Raw genomic sequence first — 21,935 nt, forward strand, 5'->3', positions numbered from 1 at the left:
TAGCTCCTCTCCCACAGTCCTGAATTTGATAATAAATTTCATGATAAATTTTGTTTTCCTGGTCTGAAGCCAAATATGATAAAATAAGCTAAGGTAGTAGATTTCCTATAAATCTAAATATGTTTTCATAAAGCTAGGTCAACATAAAGAATGTTCCTATGGTATTCTGAGCTTATGTTATTTTTTGGATCTTGAAATATGCTTTGTATTATGACATGATAGTGGGAGCTTCTTATTTTCTGTTTTGGGAGTTTTTTTGTTTGTCTGTTTTGGTGAGGAAGATTGTCTCTGAGCTAACATCTGTACCCATCTTCCTCTACTTTGTATGTGGGACGCCACCACAGCATGGCTTGATGAATGGTGTGTAGGTCCACACCCAGGATCTGAACCAGCAAACCCTGGGCCACCAAAGCAGAATGCATGAACCTAACTACTATGCACCGAGCCAGCACCCTTTTTGGGGATTTTTATACTATGATTACCTGGCAAAGTCATGTTGATTTCCGCACTTTTTCTTTTTTACTTCAGTATACATCGTGAAATCCAAAGTGTGGTAATAACGTATCCTATATATTTTTTAAAGGATCTTTTTTAAGTGACTTGATGGTGATTATGGATGGTAGCTACTCCTTACTCAGTAAATAAAGTGTTGACAACCCCCAGTTTGTTTTTCGCTTTTTGTCCTGAAATCTGCTTTAGAATTTCTTTCATACCACCAGAAATCATGTTTTTAAAGCCCAGGAAGAAGGTAGCATAATGGGAATTTGTCCAGGAGCATAGCTGATATGGAAAAGTGCGCAGAAATCCTACAGAAAAACATAGGAGTTTCCTGGAAAGAGTGTGACATGAGTGCTTGTGTCCATGGAAATGGAGAAAAAGACAAACACAAACCAGCAAGCAATAGGAAAAAATGTGTATTAGTAATTAAGCAAGGGTCAGAAAATAGAGAAATTTTAATCTTATGTAGAAAAAATGGCTCAACATAAATGAGTATATTTTTTCACGAAGAATTATATTATCACTTAAACATTTCAAACTATATGAAAGAATAGAGTGAAAAACAAAAATTACTTTCCACCAGCCTTCTTCTCACACGTCTACTTCCAATTCGCTGCCCTTCTTAGAGAAAAATACGGATGATAAGTTGTTTGGTGACGTACTTTTTTTTAACTTGCACTGCTTTCCTTGGGTATATACAACTCTACTTTATTTCTTTGAGCTTCCAGAATTTAGCTGTCCAGTCTCCTATTAAGCATTTAGGCTGTTTCCAAGGATTTGCATTAGAATTTGGGCTGCAGTTAACATCTTTGCACTTCCACCTTTGTGCACACATGCAGTGTTTATGTAGCGTAACTACCCAGCAAAAGCATTGCCTTTGGAGAATTTAACAAGTAGCATTTATTTAGCAGGCAGATTTGTGTACTGGTTCTTTGACAGCTAATATCTGGTCTATTTTTGGTCTCAAAATAGCAGGGGAGAGTACTCTGTCTTCCCTTCTGTACAGTCATTCATAAGGCCGCCCTATCTTTTCCAGGCAGGTTCCTGAGATGCCGGAGTAGCCTGCTCCTTGTTGAAGAGTTTCAGCACTTAGACGATTATCTCGAGAGTGTCCATAATCACTCGGCATTACTTTCCCTTAACTACTTGCGTGTTTAAACCCTTATCAAGTTTTTAATTATTCTCTTAACTTTTCCTCCCCACAGTATAGTGAGATAATAATAGTCTTTGTTATTATTCCAATTAAGTACTTGTTGTTACTCCAATTTAATTAAAGAAATGATAAAGCAAAAGTACCCATCAGAGAATTAAGTGAACTGACCGAGGTCACTGAGTGGAATGTAGTTTTTTGGAGGTCTTACAAATGGGGTTGTCACACACATACACACACACCCTGGCGAAGTCTGTTGCCTCTCAGGAGACCTCTAGCCTCCTCTTTTAAGAAAACAGAACTATTGGTGATACATCCCAAAAGACACCAACCCTGTAAGTTGCCTGTGTTGACCAAACTTGTAGTCATTGAAGAATAGAACCAAAGATAGCGTTTGATTCTGTTTGGATATTTGGTCACTATAGGAAATATGGAGGCCCTCTTTTGGTATTGGGGTCATTGCCTCTCCCATCAGCAAGTATTGCTCGTGCACTGAAACGTGGTGCGGCGCCCCTCATTCATCCACACCCAGGTGTGCGGTCACTGAGTGGCTAATGCACAGTGAGAAGGGATCCCCCACAGTGGTAGCACATTACAAGGATGTGCATCACTCTTATTTTTAATGCAAACCATTACAAATATCCAAATGCCAACAATGAAGATAGGCCCAGTAAGTTATGGCATTTTTATAGTGAACAATGATCACTTTAATGAAAGATTAGATGAAAAAGTACATTGCAGTTCAGAGCTTCTCTGAGTGAGAGGGGGGCATATCTGAATCATCCCAGGAAATTTTTCACACTGCACAGTTACGCCCTTCCAACCCCCAAATCCCCCAGCTCGCCCACCCTCATGGCCAGATTCTGATACAGTGCACTGGAGAGGGTGAATATGGTCTTGGGCAAGTTGGTTGTGAGAATTAAAGAGGTCAGGGGATACAAAATGATTTTACAAAGTGTTATGCAAATATAAGAAAATATTTTTTTAATTGTAGCATTTATCAAAAAGAAAAATATCATACAGTTTTGTTCTCAAGTTTCCTCTTTTTTGAAATGTAGCATTAACCCTGTACAATGCACTGGGCTAAATACTTGACATGTATTGTTTCATTGATTCCTGAGCTAAGCACTGGGGTCCTACAGATTTGGGGGGTAAGACTTTCTCCTGGTTACTATCCCCCGGAATGCAGGGAGCAGCTCAGAAACACAGGCTGCCTCTGCGTGGAAGAAGGGAAACATTTAAGGTGAGGGCACTTAGTTTTCCCTTTACGAGCTTCAGGATGAAACCTTCGTCTTTTCTTCGGTTATAAAATCTAGATGATATGTACTAACTCTGTATGTGACACATGGGTGTATAGATGCCCTGTAATTTATTTATGCACCATAATTCATTTAACCAATTCTCCATTTCCATGTGAGTCCAGACTCCCCCAGGTCGCTGGGGGACTGTTGCAGGCCGGGGGTTCTTATCTGCTGCTGTAAATTATCTTCAGCAAACACATGGGCCTCTTTGGTAATGCAGCCCAGATGTGAGCATTTGAAAAGCTTGATAGTGAGCGGGCAAGCATTTAAATCGGAGGGGAGGGACTTGGCCTGACCTCACTGGAAAAGCGCCCATTCACCCAGGGGAGGGCCAGCAGAGGTGGCTCAGGATGGTACCATCCAGCTCCACACAAAGCCAGGAGCTCAGTGTCTTTCACTCCCTTATTCTTCTGAATACCTCTTGCTCTTTTTTTTTTTTTTCCTTTGCGGTCTTCCCTCTCGTCCTCCTCTCTTTTCCTCCTCTTTCCAAGGCACCTTTGCTATGCCCTAGGACTGTAAGTGGCCACTCAGAGGTAGCCCTAAGCTTTGTCTTTCTCGGGGCTGAGAACTCTCTGCGTTAGTGGGGAGTTCTTGTAGGAAACGTTGGGGGAAACTGCTACATTTCTGTCAAAGTTGCTGAGCCTTAGAAAGAATGCTGAGTGCTTTTGCAGCACCCTGTGGCCTGGTTTTGGAACATCAGGCCCTTAGGAAGAGTTTAATTAGAGGAAACATCATAACTACCAGCCGTGGGTTCCCATCATTCCACTAGATTTTTTTTTTAAGAGAGCCAAATGTATAGAATACAACACAACAGGTAAAGCTACGATGAAGAACAAGATTTACTGATGTGGAAAGATGCTCCTAATATAGTCTAGGGAAAAGAAGCAGACCGCAAAACAACGTGTGCTATGTGATCACATTTGCGTAAAATATTTATACAGATAGAAAAAAAGGTAAAAAATGTTAACAATAGTTCATCTCTGGATAGAATGACTGTGGGAATGATTTTCATTTCTTTTTGCTTATCTCTATTTTTTTTCCTACAATGAACTTATTACTTGAGCAATTTTTTTTTATATATATAAGTGTGCGGAGTGATAAAAGGAAGAAGAGTTAAAATGTTTGTGACTGGATAGCCATGAGTTATTTTAACACTATCAAAGAGTAGGTAATTTACAATAAGGAGAGGACAGGAAAATTTATCTCTTCATGGAGGAATGTGATTAAAAAGCCCAGAGAAATAACTGATTCCTCCTATGGTAGGCTCAGTGGAGGCTGTTTGAAGGGGATGTGTGGGTCAGCCAGAGCCCTTGCCCACCCACCACACTCCCTTCTGAAAGCGCCATATTTCAGAACCTGAGGAATGCGGCTGTTGGTTGCCTTAATATCAACTGTGACCTCTTAAGTGGTCCAACCCATTCTGAACTTCCAGACAGTGGGTTAGCAGCCTCCATCTTTGAGGATCCGACATCCTAATTCATATGAGAGTTCTAGAAAGACACAGAATCCTTCAAAACTCTTGCTCACTCCTGATCCCAGTTTCTTACAGGATTATATTTCTCAGTGTGCTCCTTGATCAAATATCAGAGATTGTTTATGGGAATTTGCTCTCTCCTCTCTGTAATCTGTCCTCAAAACGGCAGAGGAAAGAATGAGTATTATGAAGGGTGAAAAAAGCTGCCAGGTGCAGAAGGTAAAAGCTTGGCCTTTAGTGCAGGGTTTCTCAGTAGCGGCACTATTGTCAGTTTGGGCCAGGTAATTCTTTGTTGTAGGGAGCTGTGCTGTGCTGTAGGATGTTTAGCAACATCCCTGGCCTCCACTCGCTAGATGCTAATAACACCCTCTAAGTCAAGACAATCAAAAAATGTCTTTAGCATTGCCAAATGCACTCCTCCCACCTGTTGACAACCAGTGCATTAGCATCATACTTGAGTCCAAATCCCACCTCTTCCATGTATTGGCTGTGTGGCTCTTGGCACCCTCTCTGGGCCTGTTTCCTTACCTATAAAATGGAGCTGGAGCTGGTGGTAGTACAGGGGTTATTGGAGGATTATAAGTGTTAGCATGTAATGTAGACTCTCATTAAATGCTCACTATTTTTATGATGCAAATAACAGAGATTCTCTCAATCCCATGTTCAGTGGGTAAAAAATTCCATAATGTGATATATGGCCTTTGAATGTGGAAGGTTTGGGACTGTCTGGCTTGGATCTGAGCCATTCACTTTTGCGCTGCATGGCGGCCCTCATCGTTTGTCTTCATCATTCACTGTGCCCAGCCATCACCTCCTATCCAGCTTACCCCTCCTGCCTCCCTTCCTGCCTCCTTCTCAGAACATGTGTCTCTGCTGTCCTCATGGAGGACGGGACATGCTGTTTTGCTGTTCTGGAGTTTTGAAGTGAAGAAGCAAGTACTTTACCACGTGAAGCAAATATTCGCCACATGACCCTGACGCTTCTGCCTGGGGCAGAAGGTTCCCTCCCCTTTCGGACAGGTCATAGCAAGGCCCGACCCCTCCTGGGCCTCCAGCCCTTCCCTGGAGAACTCAGAAGGAGTCACACTGTGGGAGAGGAACAGCGGGGCAGGTTTCTGCAGGCTTACCTGGAGGGCCGTCTCTGGGTCTCCTGGCAATGCCTGGAAATTCAGAAGTGAGAAAGAGTTTCCTGGCAGGAGAGCACGTTGTAGAAGCAAATAGTACTTCCCTTGGGGAATTCTCGAAGACTGCACCCCTCCCAGAGATGAAAGGGAGCATATGGGACTCCCACAAGCACTGCATAATAGCTTGGAAAAAGTGATGTGCTTGGAGAAAGTAAAATACACTGAAATTACACTGCTGTCTTCAGCATGCATTATAAAGTGAGACTATGACGTTGTAGGGTCATTACAAGCAATAAACAAAGATCTCCCTGCTCCGAATGTGGATTAAGATCTGATAGAAATCCACTTGGGCAGGTGGCTTCATTAAGTGCCTAAAATTACCCACGGTGACTGAACGTAACCCAGAATAAGGCATTTTGCTTTAGCTCTCACTGCATGCCGGTCACAAACTCAGCATTGTTCAGAATGCGAAATAATTGACAAGTCTTGCCCAATTCACCTTCTTTGAAGATATCACTCAGACACAGCGAGGCCCTTGAAAACAAAGAACATATGCTCAATTGGGGAGAAAAGTCGTAGCTTGTCAAAAGAACGTTCATTTCAGTATCTTCCCATTCTGTGTCAAAATGGACACTTTTGTAGCATTTTGCTTCCTTGAGAGAAAGAGCTTAGGAAAGATACCTAGAATTTTTATTCTTGTTTTTATAGTTAAAGTTTTAAAGAGGTTCCCAACTAAGTCAACGCCGTTTATTATAGTCCAATTGTCAGAGGAATAATAATAATAATATATTGCTGAATAATATCACTGCTGAACGACATGCCACCCACTAAGGTGAGCACGTTTAAAACGTCTCTCATTTCTCCGGTGGATGGTTGCACAAGTGAGGGAAGGGAGGCACTGAGAGGAGGAGCGGTTGGCCCAGGGCCCCAAGATGCATCAGTGTTGGAGCTGGAGTTCAAACTAGTATCTCCCCAACTCCACGGTGTTGACTTTGACCATGATGAAGAAGTGCCACAAGATGTAAATATTGGCCACTACGTGTAAGTGATTGCTTAAAGGACAGCCCATTCCAAACAACGTGAGTGTTGTGCTTTTTGACACGCATGTGTTGTCGTCTGGCTGACAGGCCTGCCTCCCCTCCAAGACATCTTTGTCACGCTGTTGTGGTGTCATGTTCTGTTATCACTGATGAGTGGTTACGTGAACACTCGTCTGATCAAGAAGGGAAAAATAAATGCTACTGGGAAGACCACAAAAAGTGGAGACAAAACCACCCCAAGAAAATCCTCTGCTCAAGACATGATACTTGTTAAGCTGTGTGAGGTTTGTTTTCAAATACATGCCTAGTCAGAAAGCCTGGGTTCATTATGAGGCTGAAAATTTAACCATGGGCTTCAGCTTCACAAAATCTTAGTGAAATAGCTCACAGCAAGCACACAGAAAAGAAACAGTATCCTTTTGCCAAAAAAGGGCTGAAACAAAAGGTTTTTATTTTATGAGTCTGGGATAGTCTGTTTCGTGTCATTAAGAAGTCCTAAATTTTGTTTTCAGTTCACGGTAAGTGTTGATAGGTGTGTCTGGGGAGCTATTCTCCCGAAGGACCGTATGTACTTTTCATACACTCCATAAATATGAAGTCGTTACAATGGCCCCCTTGAGGGAGAGAAGGGATCATGGATTCAGAAAGTGGGTAATCGGATGCCTAGGCAGAAAGGGAGAAGGCAACAGGGCAGGTGGCCAGAAAGTAGTGGGAAACAAGAGAGGGACCTGTTTACTGGAACTAGAAGGTAGTCAGGGGCCTGGGCTTCAGAAACAAGGTGAAGCCAGTTTCTAGCACAAAGGTATCTGTGCAGAGTTGGACAAGCCACAAATTGATTTGGTGCGCAGCCACCCAGCTCCCTGCCTATGGTTTCTTAAATTCTCAAAGACTAGCAAGAGGATCGGTCTGGCTAGTATGTCCTCTCCCTGGAATGCCCTTCCTACCTTCATTACCTGGTGAACTCATGCATTCTTTAAGACTCGGCTCAATTGTCCAAGGGGACACTTAGTGTCCTGTGACACTTAGGCCTATGAATTGCAGTTTGGCAGCCTTCTCCTTCTTGATTCATAAGCTGAGTTGATGACATCCCTCCCTTGGGCTCCATGGCACTGTGTACATGTTATATTTTGTTGTAATCATTCTTGTAGGAGAGCATTACATCATATTGGTTTGGAATATGAACTTTGAAGTCTGACAGGCCTTAGTTCAAATCATGGCTCCACCACTTCCTCCAAGTATGGCTTGGAGAAGATGACTTTACATCTCTGTATCTCAGTTTTCTCCTCTGTGAAATGGGTTCATGATTTGCTATCTATGGCTTCCGGTTGTACTGAAGATGAAATGAGATGATGCGTGTTGAGTCCTTTGTGTTGTCCCCAGCACATGGGAAGCCCTCTATTAATTTGGATTCTTTGGTTGCCAGCAACAGAAAGCAATTGTGGGTAACTAACAGAATTGAAGGAAAATTGAACTGACAAGGCCTCAGAAAAGATAGAAATCCAGGCTTCTGTAGAGATCCAGGGAGGCGAAACCAGTGGACAATTTCATCAGGGGACTGCTGGCAGAACAGTGGACTCTGACCATTTTTGATCTTTAGGCTTTCTAATCATATTTCTATCCCGTGGTGAAAGAATCTGACTGGTCTAGCTGGGGTCACATGCCCACACCTTGGAGAGGGAGTTCTAGCTCAATAGAAGGAATGTGCTCTGCTGTTCAATGTATATAGCCAGTGACCATTAAGGCGTTTGCAAATGTGACTCCTGCTGCGGGCCACTGCAGCTTTATTTATTTAGTAACACAAACATAGAAATGTTTTTCTGTGAGGGAGATTTGTCCTGAGCTAACATCTGTTTCCGATCTTCCTCTTTTTGTATGTGAGTTACCACCACAGCATGGTGACTGACAAGTGGTGCAGGTCCATGCCCAGGAACTGAACCCAGGCTGCCAAAGCGGAGCACGCCAAACTTAACCACTAGGCCACCGGGGCTGGCCCACAAATGTAGAATTTTTTTTAAAAAAAAACTTTTGGAGACAAGAGGAAAATTTGAATAAGGGCTGGATTTTAAATATTAGGGAATTATTATGACTTTGGTAGTGTGAAAATTCATTAAGGTTATACTTTTATTACAATCCCTCTCTGTTAGAAATACATATTGATGTAATTAAAAGTGAAAGGAAAAAATAAAAATCACTGAATCTTGGTGTAGAAAACAGACCCTAAGTTCTGCGGGTCTGATCTGGACTCTTTCTAGGGCAGGGAGAGCACTTCCTCTGAGAAAACCTATCCCTTCGGAGACTACTCCAGCTTTTAAAAAGGTGTTTCATAGGTTAATCCAAAATGTCACCTTATATTTTTTGTCTGTTGATTCTGGTTCTCTTTTTTGAAGCAATAGAGAACAAACATACTTCTTTCTATGTTAACATGTTGGGGGATATGGCACTGATCTTGTTTCTCTGCCTATTTTTTAACATGGTAGATAGAGCCGCACACAATTATTAAGCGCTGGTCGAGGGAACTAGGAGAGACAGCCCAGGAGGAGGTTCTGCTTAGGAACATTGTCTACAGAGTCAAAGGGACCCAAATCAAGACCTAACCCTGCATGTAGGCAGATCTCTAAAACTCAGTTTCTGCATCTGTGAAATGGGCGTACTGATAGGTTTCTCCTACGCAGGGTCCTTTTGAGAATTAAATGAAACATTGTGTGGAAGGCACTTAGTGTGTGGCCTAACACAAAGTAAGAGCTCAGGAAACAGTAGCTGTGACATTACTGCTGCCCTTTCGGGCTGCCCACTGGAAACCCGCTCATCTTATCTTAGTGGACAGAGATAAAAATGCATGCAAAGGCAAAGAAAGCAGGAAACCACCGCCACCACCCAGTTCAATGGAAGGTCCTTCGGGATGCAAGGAAACTTAGAAACACAGTTCATCCCAGGTCTACAGCAGCAGCCGGCCTCGGGTCCTGCTTGCTTTGTGTCCACCATCGCGGTGACTCGCTACTCTCTGCTTCTGCTCTGTCAGCTCGTGCTGTTGACACTTGTCCTTCTTTCTCTGCCTCATGGCTTCTGCTTAGTGCCTCTCTCTGCGTCCACTGTTTCCCTCTTGACCTGTTTCTCTGTCTCTCAGTCTAAGAGATCATATGTGATTGGTTTGTTCGTTGCTTATCCCCTATAAGGAGCCTCTTTTGGGTTGAACTCTCTTCTTTCCAGGCTAGCTTACTCATTGGCTGCCTTTGAGTCAGGTGACTATCCTTGGTCTATCCAGCAGTGGCCAGAGTATTTCTCCTACTAACTAAACTGATGGGAGAATACCCAGATTATACAAATTCTGTCTTGGTGAAAGCCAAACTATGAACGTCTGTCACATTATCCCAAAGAGAATCTCTTTAGCTACAATATTTTTCCCACTTGGATTTCTTTTTATCCTATAGAATACCATCTTTTCCTGGCCTTCACATATAGCTCAAATCCCATCACGTCCTTGAAGCCTTTCTAACACAATGCAAGGTTTACTGAGCCACAAGGAATTTCTTGAATCCATACCACATGCCAGGAACTGTAGTAGGCACTTTATGTATAATATAGCTCATTTACATCCCATAAAGTCATTATCAGCACTTTATAGGTAAAGGATCTCAGACTGAAAGCTTAAGTCACTTCTCCCAGGCCATATAGCATTAAATTCCAAAAAATGGATTTTTTTTTAACAATTGTTAACATTTACTGAGTGTTTTACATATATTATCTCATTTAAGCCTTCCAAAATCCCATGAGGTAAGTCCAGTCATGGCACTCATGTTAGAAAAGACGCAGAGAAGCTAATTTGCTAAAGCCACATAGCTAATAAATGATGGAGGTGGGATGCCATATTCTAGATCTTTCTGATTTCACTGCCTATTACCCCCCCAATTCCTCATTTCCCTCCCTACCTTTGTACTTAACCTTCCCTTGTTACAAACCTGACACTCATCAATCTTCACTAATCTCCCTTATAAGTGAGATAAACCCTTGTAAGTAGAAATATAAAGGATTTATTCTCTTTCTGGAACTTCCCTTGATGATTCAACGTTAGAGGTGGAATTTTTCAAATAATTTTACCATCTCAGTGATAAAATCTTTCGTGTCCTTTTTCAGTTTTATCTATTTATCAAATGTTTGGTCATTGTTGGGGGTGGGGGGAACAAATGCCCAAGGTTTATCATGATTTGGCAGAGCTAAGGACAGGCTCACGGTGTCACTTTCATCCTGGTTTCTCTTGACTCTCACCAGTTCCAGAGCAAGTTCTCTTCCAGGCCCCGAGCTGTGACCTGTCTTGGGGCATGATGTCTCTTCATGCATTATTCATCAGGCGAGGCTCCAATACTTCAGAAAAACTTCTGGGCCTCAGCTGGCTCGCTCACCCACCCCAGAGCACCGGCCGTCACCCACCAGCTTCATCGTTATGGGATTATGAAAACAGAGGTTGTTAAAGATTCTCCTCCCCTCCCCACAAGGGGCTGTCCAGAGCTTGACTAAGAGAGAGACTGGCAATCTGTGGCCTCACAGATTGTACAGCAAAAGCCCGAAAAAGGTGGTGGGGGGACTGAGACCCAGAATCCTCTGATTTGCATGAGAAAAGACCAAGATTAAGTACTACTGAGAGTTTGGCTTCCAGCCAAGGGAAAGCCCAGAGCCTGGAAGGATGAGAGAGAGGGAGGAGGGTGTGATTGAAATTTGCCAGGTAGGCGTGGGGCCCTCACACCCACCCCGAGGCTGGACACCACTGAGCCACAAGCGAGCCTCAGGGTTCACTTATGTGGTGCTTACTCAGCCAACTTCTGCTTTCCACCCTCAGAGCTCACCTGGGCTTTGTTTTGAGGCTGTCTGAGGTCTTATGAACTCCCAGAATGTGTGTCAGAGAATGGAGAACACAGATATGGTTGTGTTTGCCGTTGGATACCATTTTGGATTTCTCTTTAACTCACCTTCCAACACACAAAGGCCTTCTGCAAGAGATTTTATCTGCACGTATGTGTCCATACACACACATCATACAGACACACTTAGATATGTGTTAGAGATTTCTTTTAAAGGAAAAAATCGCACAGCCATCCCTTAATTGCTCAAAATTCTCTCTCTGCTTTTGGGGAGACTACATGAGGAAATGAAATCATGCTGAGAGAAGAAAAGAAATCCAAGGAAACAAACTTTTGTACTGTGTTTCAGGTTTTACATTGAGAGCATATCGTTTCTAAAGGATAAAACCACCGTGGAGCTGTTTTTCCTGAATGCAAAGTCCTGTGTGCACAAGGTAAGGTGCCTGTTTGTTATGTTGACTGAATGATTCCAGAGGGACTGCGGTTGGAGGAAGAAACGGTGTTGTCTGTCTTTTGATGTTCCAACGAAGAAAAATGGCCATAGGCTTTTCCGTTGATATTTTCTACCCCACCAAAAAAAAATGGCAGCTTTTCTCAAATTCTGAGTGAGGAAGCCAGTCATCTGCAGAGGAATCTTGCTCACACACAATCACCACTACCTTAACTGCAACTAAACCTCTACACAGAATGCCCAGAAAGACACAAAAGATGATCAATCAGATTCTGATGGAAAACCTCACAAAAGTGGGGCCAGAAATCTTTTTATCAGAGTATGCCTTACATTTACCATATTTGTTTAGGGGCCTCTGCTCAGAACCACGTGCTTTAAAGCAGTGTCTCAGTTATCTGTGGTGAGGGACCAGTTTTTGCTTTATTGTTTTTAATTTTATCCAAGGTGTGGAGGACACATTGCGTTTGGGGAAAATTCGATAAACATGAATTGCTAGAAAAATGATCCCATGCTTGGATGTTGCAGCCATGTCAAATTGTTATGAAATTTGAAACATTCTCAATTTTTATCCTATCTCCTTGCAGGCTAGCATTGCTTTAAAGGCCTCCACTCTGACCACCTCAAACCACAGCCTCAGCCAGGGCAGGGAGTCTGTGGGCCAAGGTCTGCTCGTCTGGAGCCTAGCTTCTCCCTTCGAGGTTATGGTCTCAGTGTTCAGGATCTCAGATCCCATGCCTGCTTTCAGGGCCAATGGGAGCCCCCTCTGCCCATATACATTGCTTTAAGTCTGAGGGGTGGCCAGGGACAGCTGGATGGTGCCTGGCCTAGAAAGACAAAGCAGCAGGCTATGAGTTAGAGAACCGACATTGGTGCTCTTCCCCTAGGCTCCCAAAATCTTAACGGTGGCCCACTGCACGCACAAAACTTTAATTGGTGTAAGACTCAGCAAGGGCAGAGCTCTGCTTGGGTATTTTTAACAGCTTTATTGAGCTATAATTGACTGTATTTATTTAAGGTGTAGGATTTTATAAGTCTAACATATATCCATAATACTCATGAAATGATCACCACAATCAAGATAGTGCATATACCCAGCAACTACAGATCTGCTTTCTCTCATGGTAGATGTTTACATTTTCTGGAGTTTTATATAAATGGAATCATACAGTAGGTAATCTTTTTGTCGTCTTTCAATAAGCATAATTATTTTGCGATTCATCCATGTTATTGTGTGCATCGATTATTGCTGAGTAGTATTCCATTATACGGCTATACTTTAAATTGTTTATCTGTTCACCTGTGGGCTTTTTTCAATTTTCTTCCCAGCTTTACTGAGATATAATTGACATATAACATTCTGTCAGTTTAAGGTGTACGATATGATGATTTGATACACGTGTATATTGTGAAATAATCATCCGTTCACCTGTTGATGGACATTTGGATGGTACTAGTTTGGGGACTATTACAGATAAAACTGCCGTGAACAATCATGTACAAGTCGTTGTATGCATATATGCTTGCCTTCTGGGGGGTAAATTCCCGGGAGTAGAATGGCTAGATCATATGGTAGATAAGTTAAACTTTTTAAGGTCCTGCTAAATTGTTTTCCAAAGTGGGTGTGCTATTTTAAACTCCCACCAGCAGTTTATGAGTGTTCCAGTTCCCTCATATCCTCGTCACCACTTGGCATGCTTAGTCTTTCTCATTTTAGCCGTTCTGATAAGCGTGAAGTGGTATCTCATCGTGGTTTTAATTTGGACTTTCCTGATGACGTACGATGTTGAGCATCTCTCGTGTGCTTATTTACCATCCATATATCTTCTTTATGTTTGACTCTTTTGCCTAATTTCTTTGGGTTGTTTGTTTTCTTCTATTGAGTTTTCAGAGTGTATATTTTCTGGATCCAAGTATTTTATCATTTATATGGATGCAAATATTTTCTTCCAGTCTGTGGCTTGCTTTTCATTCTCTCAATGTTTTTCAAAGACTAGAAGGCTTTTTATTTTTTTGATGAAGTCCATTTTATCAATTTGTTCTTTTATAGATTGCACATTTTTGATGTCATAACTCAGCAACTTTGCCTAACTCAAGATCACAAAGATTTTCCCATGTGCTTTCTTCTAGAAGTTTTAGAGTTTTAGGTTTAACATTTAGGTCTATGATCCATTTTGAGTTTATTTTTATATGGCACAAAGTATGGATTGAGGTTCTTTTTTTTTTTTTTTTTTTGGCATATGGATATTCAGTTGGTCCAGCACCACTTGTTTAAAAGACTGTTATTTCTCCATTGCATTAGCTATGCACCTTTTTCAAAAATCAGTTGTCCATATATGTGTGTTTATTTCTGGGCTCTCTATGCTGCCACATTGATGTATTTGTCACTGTTCATGCCTGTAACACACTATTTTGATTCCTGCAGCTTTATAATGTCTTGAAATCAGAACAAACTCCAACTTTGTTCTTTTTCAAAGCTGCTTTATTTATTCTAAGTTTTTTGCATTTCCACAAGAATTTTAGATTCAGCTTATTGATTTCTACCCAAAAAACCCCCGCAAAACTTGTTGAGACTTTTATTAGGATTGCGCTGAATCTATAGACCAATGTGGAAAGAATTGATGAGTTATCAGACCCGTGAAAGAGGTAGCTATCTCCATTTATACAGATCATCTTTAGTTTATCTCTGTAGTGTTTTGTAGTTTTCAGTATACACGTCTTTTGTCAGATTTGTCCCTGAGTCTTCCATATTATTTGATACAATTGTAAATGGTATCTTCTTGTTTCAATTTCTGAATGTTCATTACTAGTATATAGAAATCCAATTGATTTTTGTGTGTGGATCTTGAATCCTGCAACCTTGCTAAGCTCACTTATCACTCTTTTTTTATTTTATTTATTTTATTTTTTTTAAAGATTGGCACCTAGGCTAACAACTGTTGCCAATCTTTTTTTTTTTTTTAAGGATTGGCACCTGGGCTAACAACTGTTGCCAAGCTTTTTTTTTTTTTCCTGCTTTATCTCCCCAAACCCTCCCTGTACACAGTTGTATATCTTAGTTGCACGTCCTTCTAGTTGTGGGATGTGGGATGCCGCCTCAACGTGGCCTGACGAGCGGTGCCGTGTCCGCGCCCCGGATCCGAACCCTGGGCCGCCGCAGCGGAGCGCGCGAACTTAACCACTCGGCCATGGAGCCAGCCCTCACTTATCACTCTTGGTGGCTTTTTTGTAGATTCCATCAGATTCTCTTTATAGATGACCATGTCATCTGCTAATAAAGATAGTTTTACTTCTCCCTTTACAATCTGCATGCCTTTTTATTAGTTGTCAAGTTTATAGGCATGGTTGTTCGTAGTATTTCCTCACTATCTTTTTAACATATGCATTCTGTAGTAATATCACCTCTCTCAATCCTGATCTTAATAATTGGTGTCTTCTCTCGTCTTTTTCCAATCAGTCTGGCTAGAAGTGTATCATTATTGAGCTTCTCAAACAACCAGTTTGTGGTTTCACTGATTTTTCTCTGTTGTTTTTCTGTTTTCCGTTTCATTGATTTCTGCTATGATCTTTATTATAAGCTTTATCTTTTTGTTATTTTCTTTCTTCTCCTTTTTGGTTTAATTTGCTCTTCTTATTCTAGTTTCTTAAGATAGAAGCTGAGATCAGTGATTACAGATGTTTCTTTTCTAATATAGGCATTTAGTCCTATAACATTTCTCCCCACGTACTGATTTTGTAGGATCCCACAAATTCTGATACACTGTTTTCATTTTCATTCATTCCAAAATATTTTCTAATTTCTTTTTTGATAAGTTCATTGTTAATTAGAAGAGTGTAGTTTGGTTTCCAAGTATTTGGAGATTTTTAGAGATCTTTCTGTTATTTATTTCTAATGTAATCCCACTGTGGTCAGAGAACACACTTTGTATGGATTAATCCCTTTACATTTATTGAGACTTGTTTTATGGTCCAGAGTATGCTCCATCTTGGTAAATTGTCCATATGCACTTGGGAAGAATGTATATTATGCTGTCATTGGGTGGAATGTTCTATAAACGTTAATTAGATCAACTTGGTTGATGCTATTGTTCAGGTCTACTATTGTGATTGTATATCTACTTCTTGTATCAATTATTGAGGGGTGTTGAAATCTCTAGATATTATTGTGGATTTTCTATTTCTCTTTGCAGTTCTACAGTTTTTGTTTCATGTATTTTGAAGTTCTGTTATTAGGACATAAATATTTAGGATTTCTATGTTCTCTTGCTTATCATTATAAAATGATCCTCTTTATTCTGAAATCTGCTTCGTTTGGTATTAATATAACCACTCCAAGTTTCTTTTGATTAGTGTTAGCATGGTAAATCTTTTTCCATCTTTCTAATTTAAAACTATTTGTGTCTGCATATTTAAAATGCATTTTTTTATGGACAACATATAGTTGCATCTTGATTTTTTAAATCCGTTTTGGCAATCTCTGTCTTTTAACTGATTTTTAGACTATTTACATTTAATGTGATTATTAACATGGTTAAGTTTATCTTGCTATTTGTTTTCTATTTGTCCCATCTGTTCTTTTTTCCTTTTTTCTGCCTTCTTTTGGATTTATTGAGTATTTTATAATTCCATTTTACCTCCTTTGTTGAATTATTGGTTGTGACTCTTTGTTTCATTATTTCCGTGGTTGCTTTAGGGTTTATAGTATACATCTTTAATTTATCAGGTCTACCTTCAAGTGATAGACCATTTCATGTGTAGTACAACCTTACAATAGTATATTTCTATTTCCTCCCTCTCAGCCTTTATGCTATCCGTGTCATACTTAGGTATGTTATAGATGCACACATCACTGTTACTGTTTTTGTATAAACATTCAATTACCTCTGGCTGCTTTTAAGATTTTCTCTTTATCACTGCTTTAAGCAATTTGATTATGAGGTGCTTTGGTGTAGCTTTCTTCATGTTTCTTTTCTTTTTTTTTTAAGGTATTCTTTTTTTTCTGGTGAGGAAGATTGGCCCTGAGCTAACATCTGTTGCCAATCTTCCTCTTTTTTTTTGTTTTCTCCCCAAGCCCCCAGTCTGTAGTCATATATCCTAGTTGCAAGTCATTCTAGTTCTTTTATGTGGGATGCTGCCACAGCATGGCTTGATGAGTGGTATGTAGGTACATGCCCAGGATCCAAACCAACAAACCCCAGGCCGCTGAAGTGCAGCACACAAACTTCACCACTCGGCCATGGGGCCAGCCCATTCTTCATGTTTCTTGTGACTGGTGTTTATTGAGCATCTTGGACTTGTGAGTTTATAGTTTTCATGCAAGTTGGAAATATCTCAGCCATTTTTTCCTCAAATATTTTTTCTGCCCCCACCATCCCTCCTTTATAAACTCCAGTTACATTACACACATAGTGGGCCACCTCAAGTTGTCCCACAGTTCAGTGATGCCCTTTTCCTTTTATTTAGTTATTTTTTCTGCATTTTGTTTTGGATAGTTTCTATTGCTGTCTTCAAGTTCTTTGATTTTTTTCTTTTGCAATCTAATCTGCCACTTATCGCATCCTGTGTATTGGAGTTTTTATCTTTAGAAATTTGATTTAGATCTTTTTTACATCTTGCACGTGACTACTTGACTTTTTGAAATAGGAGCTATGGTTATAATAATTGTTTTAATGTCCTCATCTGCTTATTCTAATATCTGTGTCAAGTCTGGGTGGTTTAGATTGACTCATTTTTCTCCTCATTATAGGTCATGTTTTCCTGCCTACTTGCATGCCTGGTAATATTTGATTGAAAGCTGGACATTGTTTAATTTTGTATTTTGGGGTGCTGCATATTTTTATATTCCTATAAATATTCTTGATATTTTTGGGGGGACTACAGTTCAGTCCCTTGGATGCAGTTTGATTTTTTTCAGTTCTTAATTTTATGATTTGTTAGGCTGGCCCAGAGCACTACTCATTCTAGAGCTAACTATTCCCCATTTCTGAGGCAAGACCTTCCTGATGCTCCATGAATTATGAGTTTTTCAGTCTGGGTGGTGAGAACAGGCACCATTTCCAGTCCTTCATGAGGACCAGGCACCCTTCCCTTTTGGAAGTTCTTTCCCCAACCATGTGTAGTCTCTTTCCATGCACTATGATCAATATTCTGCTAAACACTCAAAGAAGGCCTTCTGCATACCTTCAAGACTCTCTGTTGGTGCAGCTGTCTTTTCTCTAGCTCTCTGTTCTGCAAATTCTATCCATTATAGTCTCTCAGCTCCATTTCCTCAACTCAGAGAGTCCACCGTGCTCTGTCTGGGTTTCCCCTTCACAGCCTGGAAACCTTTTCATGGCAGTAAGTGGGCGCAGTCATGGAGTTTACTTGGTTCAAGGTTCAGTCCTTTGTTGCCTGATGTTCAGTGTTTTGAAAACTGTTGTTTCATATTCACTGTCTAGGTTTTTAAAGTTTTTTTCAGGTGATAGGGTCAGTCTAGTCCCTGTTACTCCATCTTAGCCAGAAACAGAAGTACTCAAAGCAGAGTTTTTGGCAAATCCTGTGAGGAAAGTAAAATGTCTCCAGCACCAAAGGGTTTATTGCAGCCTCTCTTTTCTGAGACTTGGACTTCCTTAAGAACTCCAAGGGTGACTGATAAGTAGACACTTATACAGCAAATGCAGCATTTACTGAGTCAGGAAGACATTTCGTAAACCACAGTTGGTCATCATCTCCTGTGTGGAGAAATACAATTACCCCTTGTGATATTTTTCACTGCCCAGCTGGGCATGGTCCAATGAAATAGTCTTCTTGATTGCTTATTTGCTCTGTTGCTGATAGAAAGAAAGATAGGCTGCAAATTTTAACTCCTGATAGTTCTCTTGTAGCATTGTATGCTAAATTCTTTTGGTCTTGAGGAAGTAGTGAAAAGCAGAGTCCTTTTAAACTTTACTCCATCTTATGAATGTCAGTTCCTGGGAGCTCCTGTCTAAAAGGGAGTGTGTCATGATTTGTCAAAGAATTTAGAACTTTAACAAAAAATAATATTGTAAGGCACTATGCCCTGTGACTGTTATTGGGATAATTTTCTTTTTAATTCCTTTGTAGGAATTTAGAGTTGAATATTTTCTATCTATGTAAAATGCAGATGACTAGTAACAAACAGTCCCAAGAGATGTTACAGGATCTGGTAAGTGATAACAGGATCAGGCAACTGTTTGGTAAAGCAGCTTTCAAGTAATTTCTTAAGATGTGTGATAATTTAAGAACATTCCGTATAAGGAAAATCATCTGAATTATGGCCACAGGAGTAAATAAGTTTTATGACAATGTAGCATCAGCTGTAGAACACGTGTAGGTGGATTATTGATTGGTGAACGTCAGTCACTGATAGTGGTAGGTGCTGTCTCACTCGTAGATCTGAAAGTGAATGGGGCTCCCTTTCACTCTGTGCAGGGGACATTCTTCCCACCAGTGATGTGTTCAGCACCTCTAATCACCCCCTACACACACTTCTTCCTCCCTGCCAGGCAGCTTTCCCCTGCTGCCAGTTCCTTCCTTTCACTGAGGACAGAACCATACAGACAGGAAAAGAGAGCTTTCATTTGTAAATACAGACAAAGCCACAATATCTTTTTGCACGCTTGGTTGGTAAGAAATAGGACTTGTGATGAGGTTTAATACAGTTGCTGGAACTCTGCATAGCTATGTCAATATGCATTTATATTCACAAATTCAGCCTCATGAGTGTGTCATTTGAAACACTGGTGTTTCCCAATGGTTTTGTAAATATCATTTCACTTACTACATAGTGAATAAGCCATTGGCGACACTTAAATGTGTTGGAAGAAATATTGTGCCTCATTTCTGAATTTGGGTATCCCAGATAGTCTGAAAAGAGATAAAGATTTCTCACTTTTGTTTGCTTCAAAAGAAACTCTCATGTTACAGTCTGATACAAATAGAGCATTCAATGAATTGTTATTGACCAACTCAATAAATGAATGGGTGCTGTTGATGATCAACACTTGCTTCCCAGGAAGTCAAGAGAGAAACAAAAACAGCTTATCTGATGTATAATTTGACTAGTATTGAGTATGAAATGCATCTAAACTTACTAAGAAGTTAAACACCTAAAATTGTAAAAACTTCATTTTCCAGGTATTACTAAATAACATTTAGCAATGCTATAGTAATTCTAATTACAATTTTCATCAAAGAATGAGTGAGAATGCTTCTGTAAAGAAGAAGATTTTGTGTCCTGTGTAATATTTTTTAACAAGTCACATTTTTTTTAAAATTTTTTTCAAAAAGTCAAATGCCTGTTGACTTTTAGATTGCCTATTAGCTTTTTCTCTAATTTATTTAGATATCAATTAAAGGTCAATAGTAATCTTATAGAAAACTAGTTCTGGTCAACTCAAATTACGAAGCCATCAGTGGATAGGCCAAATTCTGCCATTGCTAGAGCTAAATGCATATAGAGTATTTATTCTGCAATTATTTATCGAGTGCCTGCTGCCTGCCACCACTGTTTGAGGCTGTTTGTAACTGCAAATGCTCTGAGGATTTCTTGATTTTTCTTCTGGTATTTTGAATCCCAACTTAAACATCAGTGTAAATGAAATTTGTTTTCTGGAAAAAAGTCTACCTTAGCGGTAGTTATGACAAAATCTGGCTGAATATAGGCCTGCCCTTAAAAAGTAATCCGGATAATTAGGTATTTCTGTTTTCTGTCCACTATGACCTGCTATAATTTGCAATATAAGAAAATACATTAAGAATCATACTGTGATTGATCTTGACAACGTAGTTCTAAGGAAGGGTCTCAGGGCTAGGGCTACCTCTGAGCCCTACCAGCTGTGTGGTCTCAGGAAAGGTGCTTAACCTCCTTGAGATGTTTTTCTCATTTCAAAGTGATTTTTTGAGATTAGGGCAGCATTTCTCATGGTGCGACCTTTGACTCCCTTTATCAGATTCATAACAAGTGCTCATTTTTACTGAGAAGCTTCCTGCCTCGTTTCCCCTCTCCAGGCCACAGAATCAGAATTGAGAGGGGAGCTGGAAATCAGCCTTTTCAACAGGGTTCTCAGGTAATTCTCCTGAACCCTTCAACTGAAGAACCACTGACTTTTCTGCGTGTTAAACACACAGAATGTTAAATACGTGTTAAACCTCGCTTTGAGAAATCGGAATCAGGGTCCAGAGATGAGACGCTAGAAGGATGCGTTTTCATTTCTCCTCCTCGTCTTTACTGGCAGTTAGAAAAGAAAAAGGCATTTCACCTGAAGAACAGGAGAGCAGAGGAAGGTATGAATCTATTTCCAGCTCTGAGAATAATGGGAAGGCAAGAAATATCCAAAGAGCCTTTTCTGTCCATTATTGTGGGCTAGCACTGTGCTAAGTGATATACATTTAATTACATTTGATCCTCACTGGAGCGGACAAAGAAGGAAACTTATGATCCCCTTTTACAAGTAAAAGAACTGAGGCACAGAGAGGGTAAGTAACTTACTTAATGTCACAGAGCTAGTTGGTGGGCAAAGTATCCTTGGCAAGTTATACCAGGAGACCCTGGCCCTTAGAAGCACCTCTCGTTTGTCTTAGCTCCCTTTTAGTCATTGCTGTAGGGAAATACAAGTGTCCTCAGTAACTTAGAATTCAGGGGCTGTTGTTATGGAGTGGACAGGTCATAGCAACTAACAAGGATTGTATATAATCTGCTGGGCACTCCCTTGTGTGTTTTCATTCATTTAGTTCTCACTCTAACCCTCTTAGGTAAGTTCTATTCTTACCCTCCATTTTACAGATGGGAACCTATAAGGTCACCCAGTTAATAAGTGGAGGAGCCAAGATTCATCCCAGGCAGTATGATGCCAGAGTCCGTGAGTTGAACCACTACCCATACTGCCTCTCAATGGATGACAGTTGTCTACCCATGGCATGTGGGGGAGGCATATCCATGGCATCCTGAATTTAAGCTCCTTCTTTCTGATATTCTGAACACTGTTGTAATGCCGATGCTCTTAGCCTATGGTGGTTAATAAGGTGCCTCTGGACATTAGGGGCCAA

General features: G+C 40.5%; 1 protein-coding gene across 4 annotated transcripts in view; it reads left to right on the forward strand.

The window, feature by feature from the left end:
* Positions 1 to 21,935, forward strand: part of FRMD4B (FERM domain containing 4B) — a 310,626-nt gene that overhangs the window by 204,208 nt on the left and 84,483 nt on the right. For all 4 annotated transcript variants that reach the window (XM_046666037.1, XM_046666009.1, XM_046666018.1 and 1 more), the window contains one exon: positions 11,790 to 11,874. In XM_046666037.1, the coding sequence (XP_046521993.1) occupies positions 11,790 to 11,874 (85 nt within the window). The remainder of the gene's footprint in view (positions 1 to 11,789; positions 11,875 to 21,935) is intronic.

The sequence above is a fragment of the Equus quagga genome, chromosome 1 (genome assembly GCF_021613505.1).
Source record: "Equus quagga isolate Etosha38 chromosome 1, UCLA_HA_Equagga_1.0, whole genome shotgun sequence".
In the NCBI taxonomy this organism is placed as follows: domain Eukaryota; kingdom Metazoa; phylum Chordata; class Mammalia; order Perissodactyla; family Equidae; genus Equus; species Equus quagga.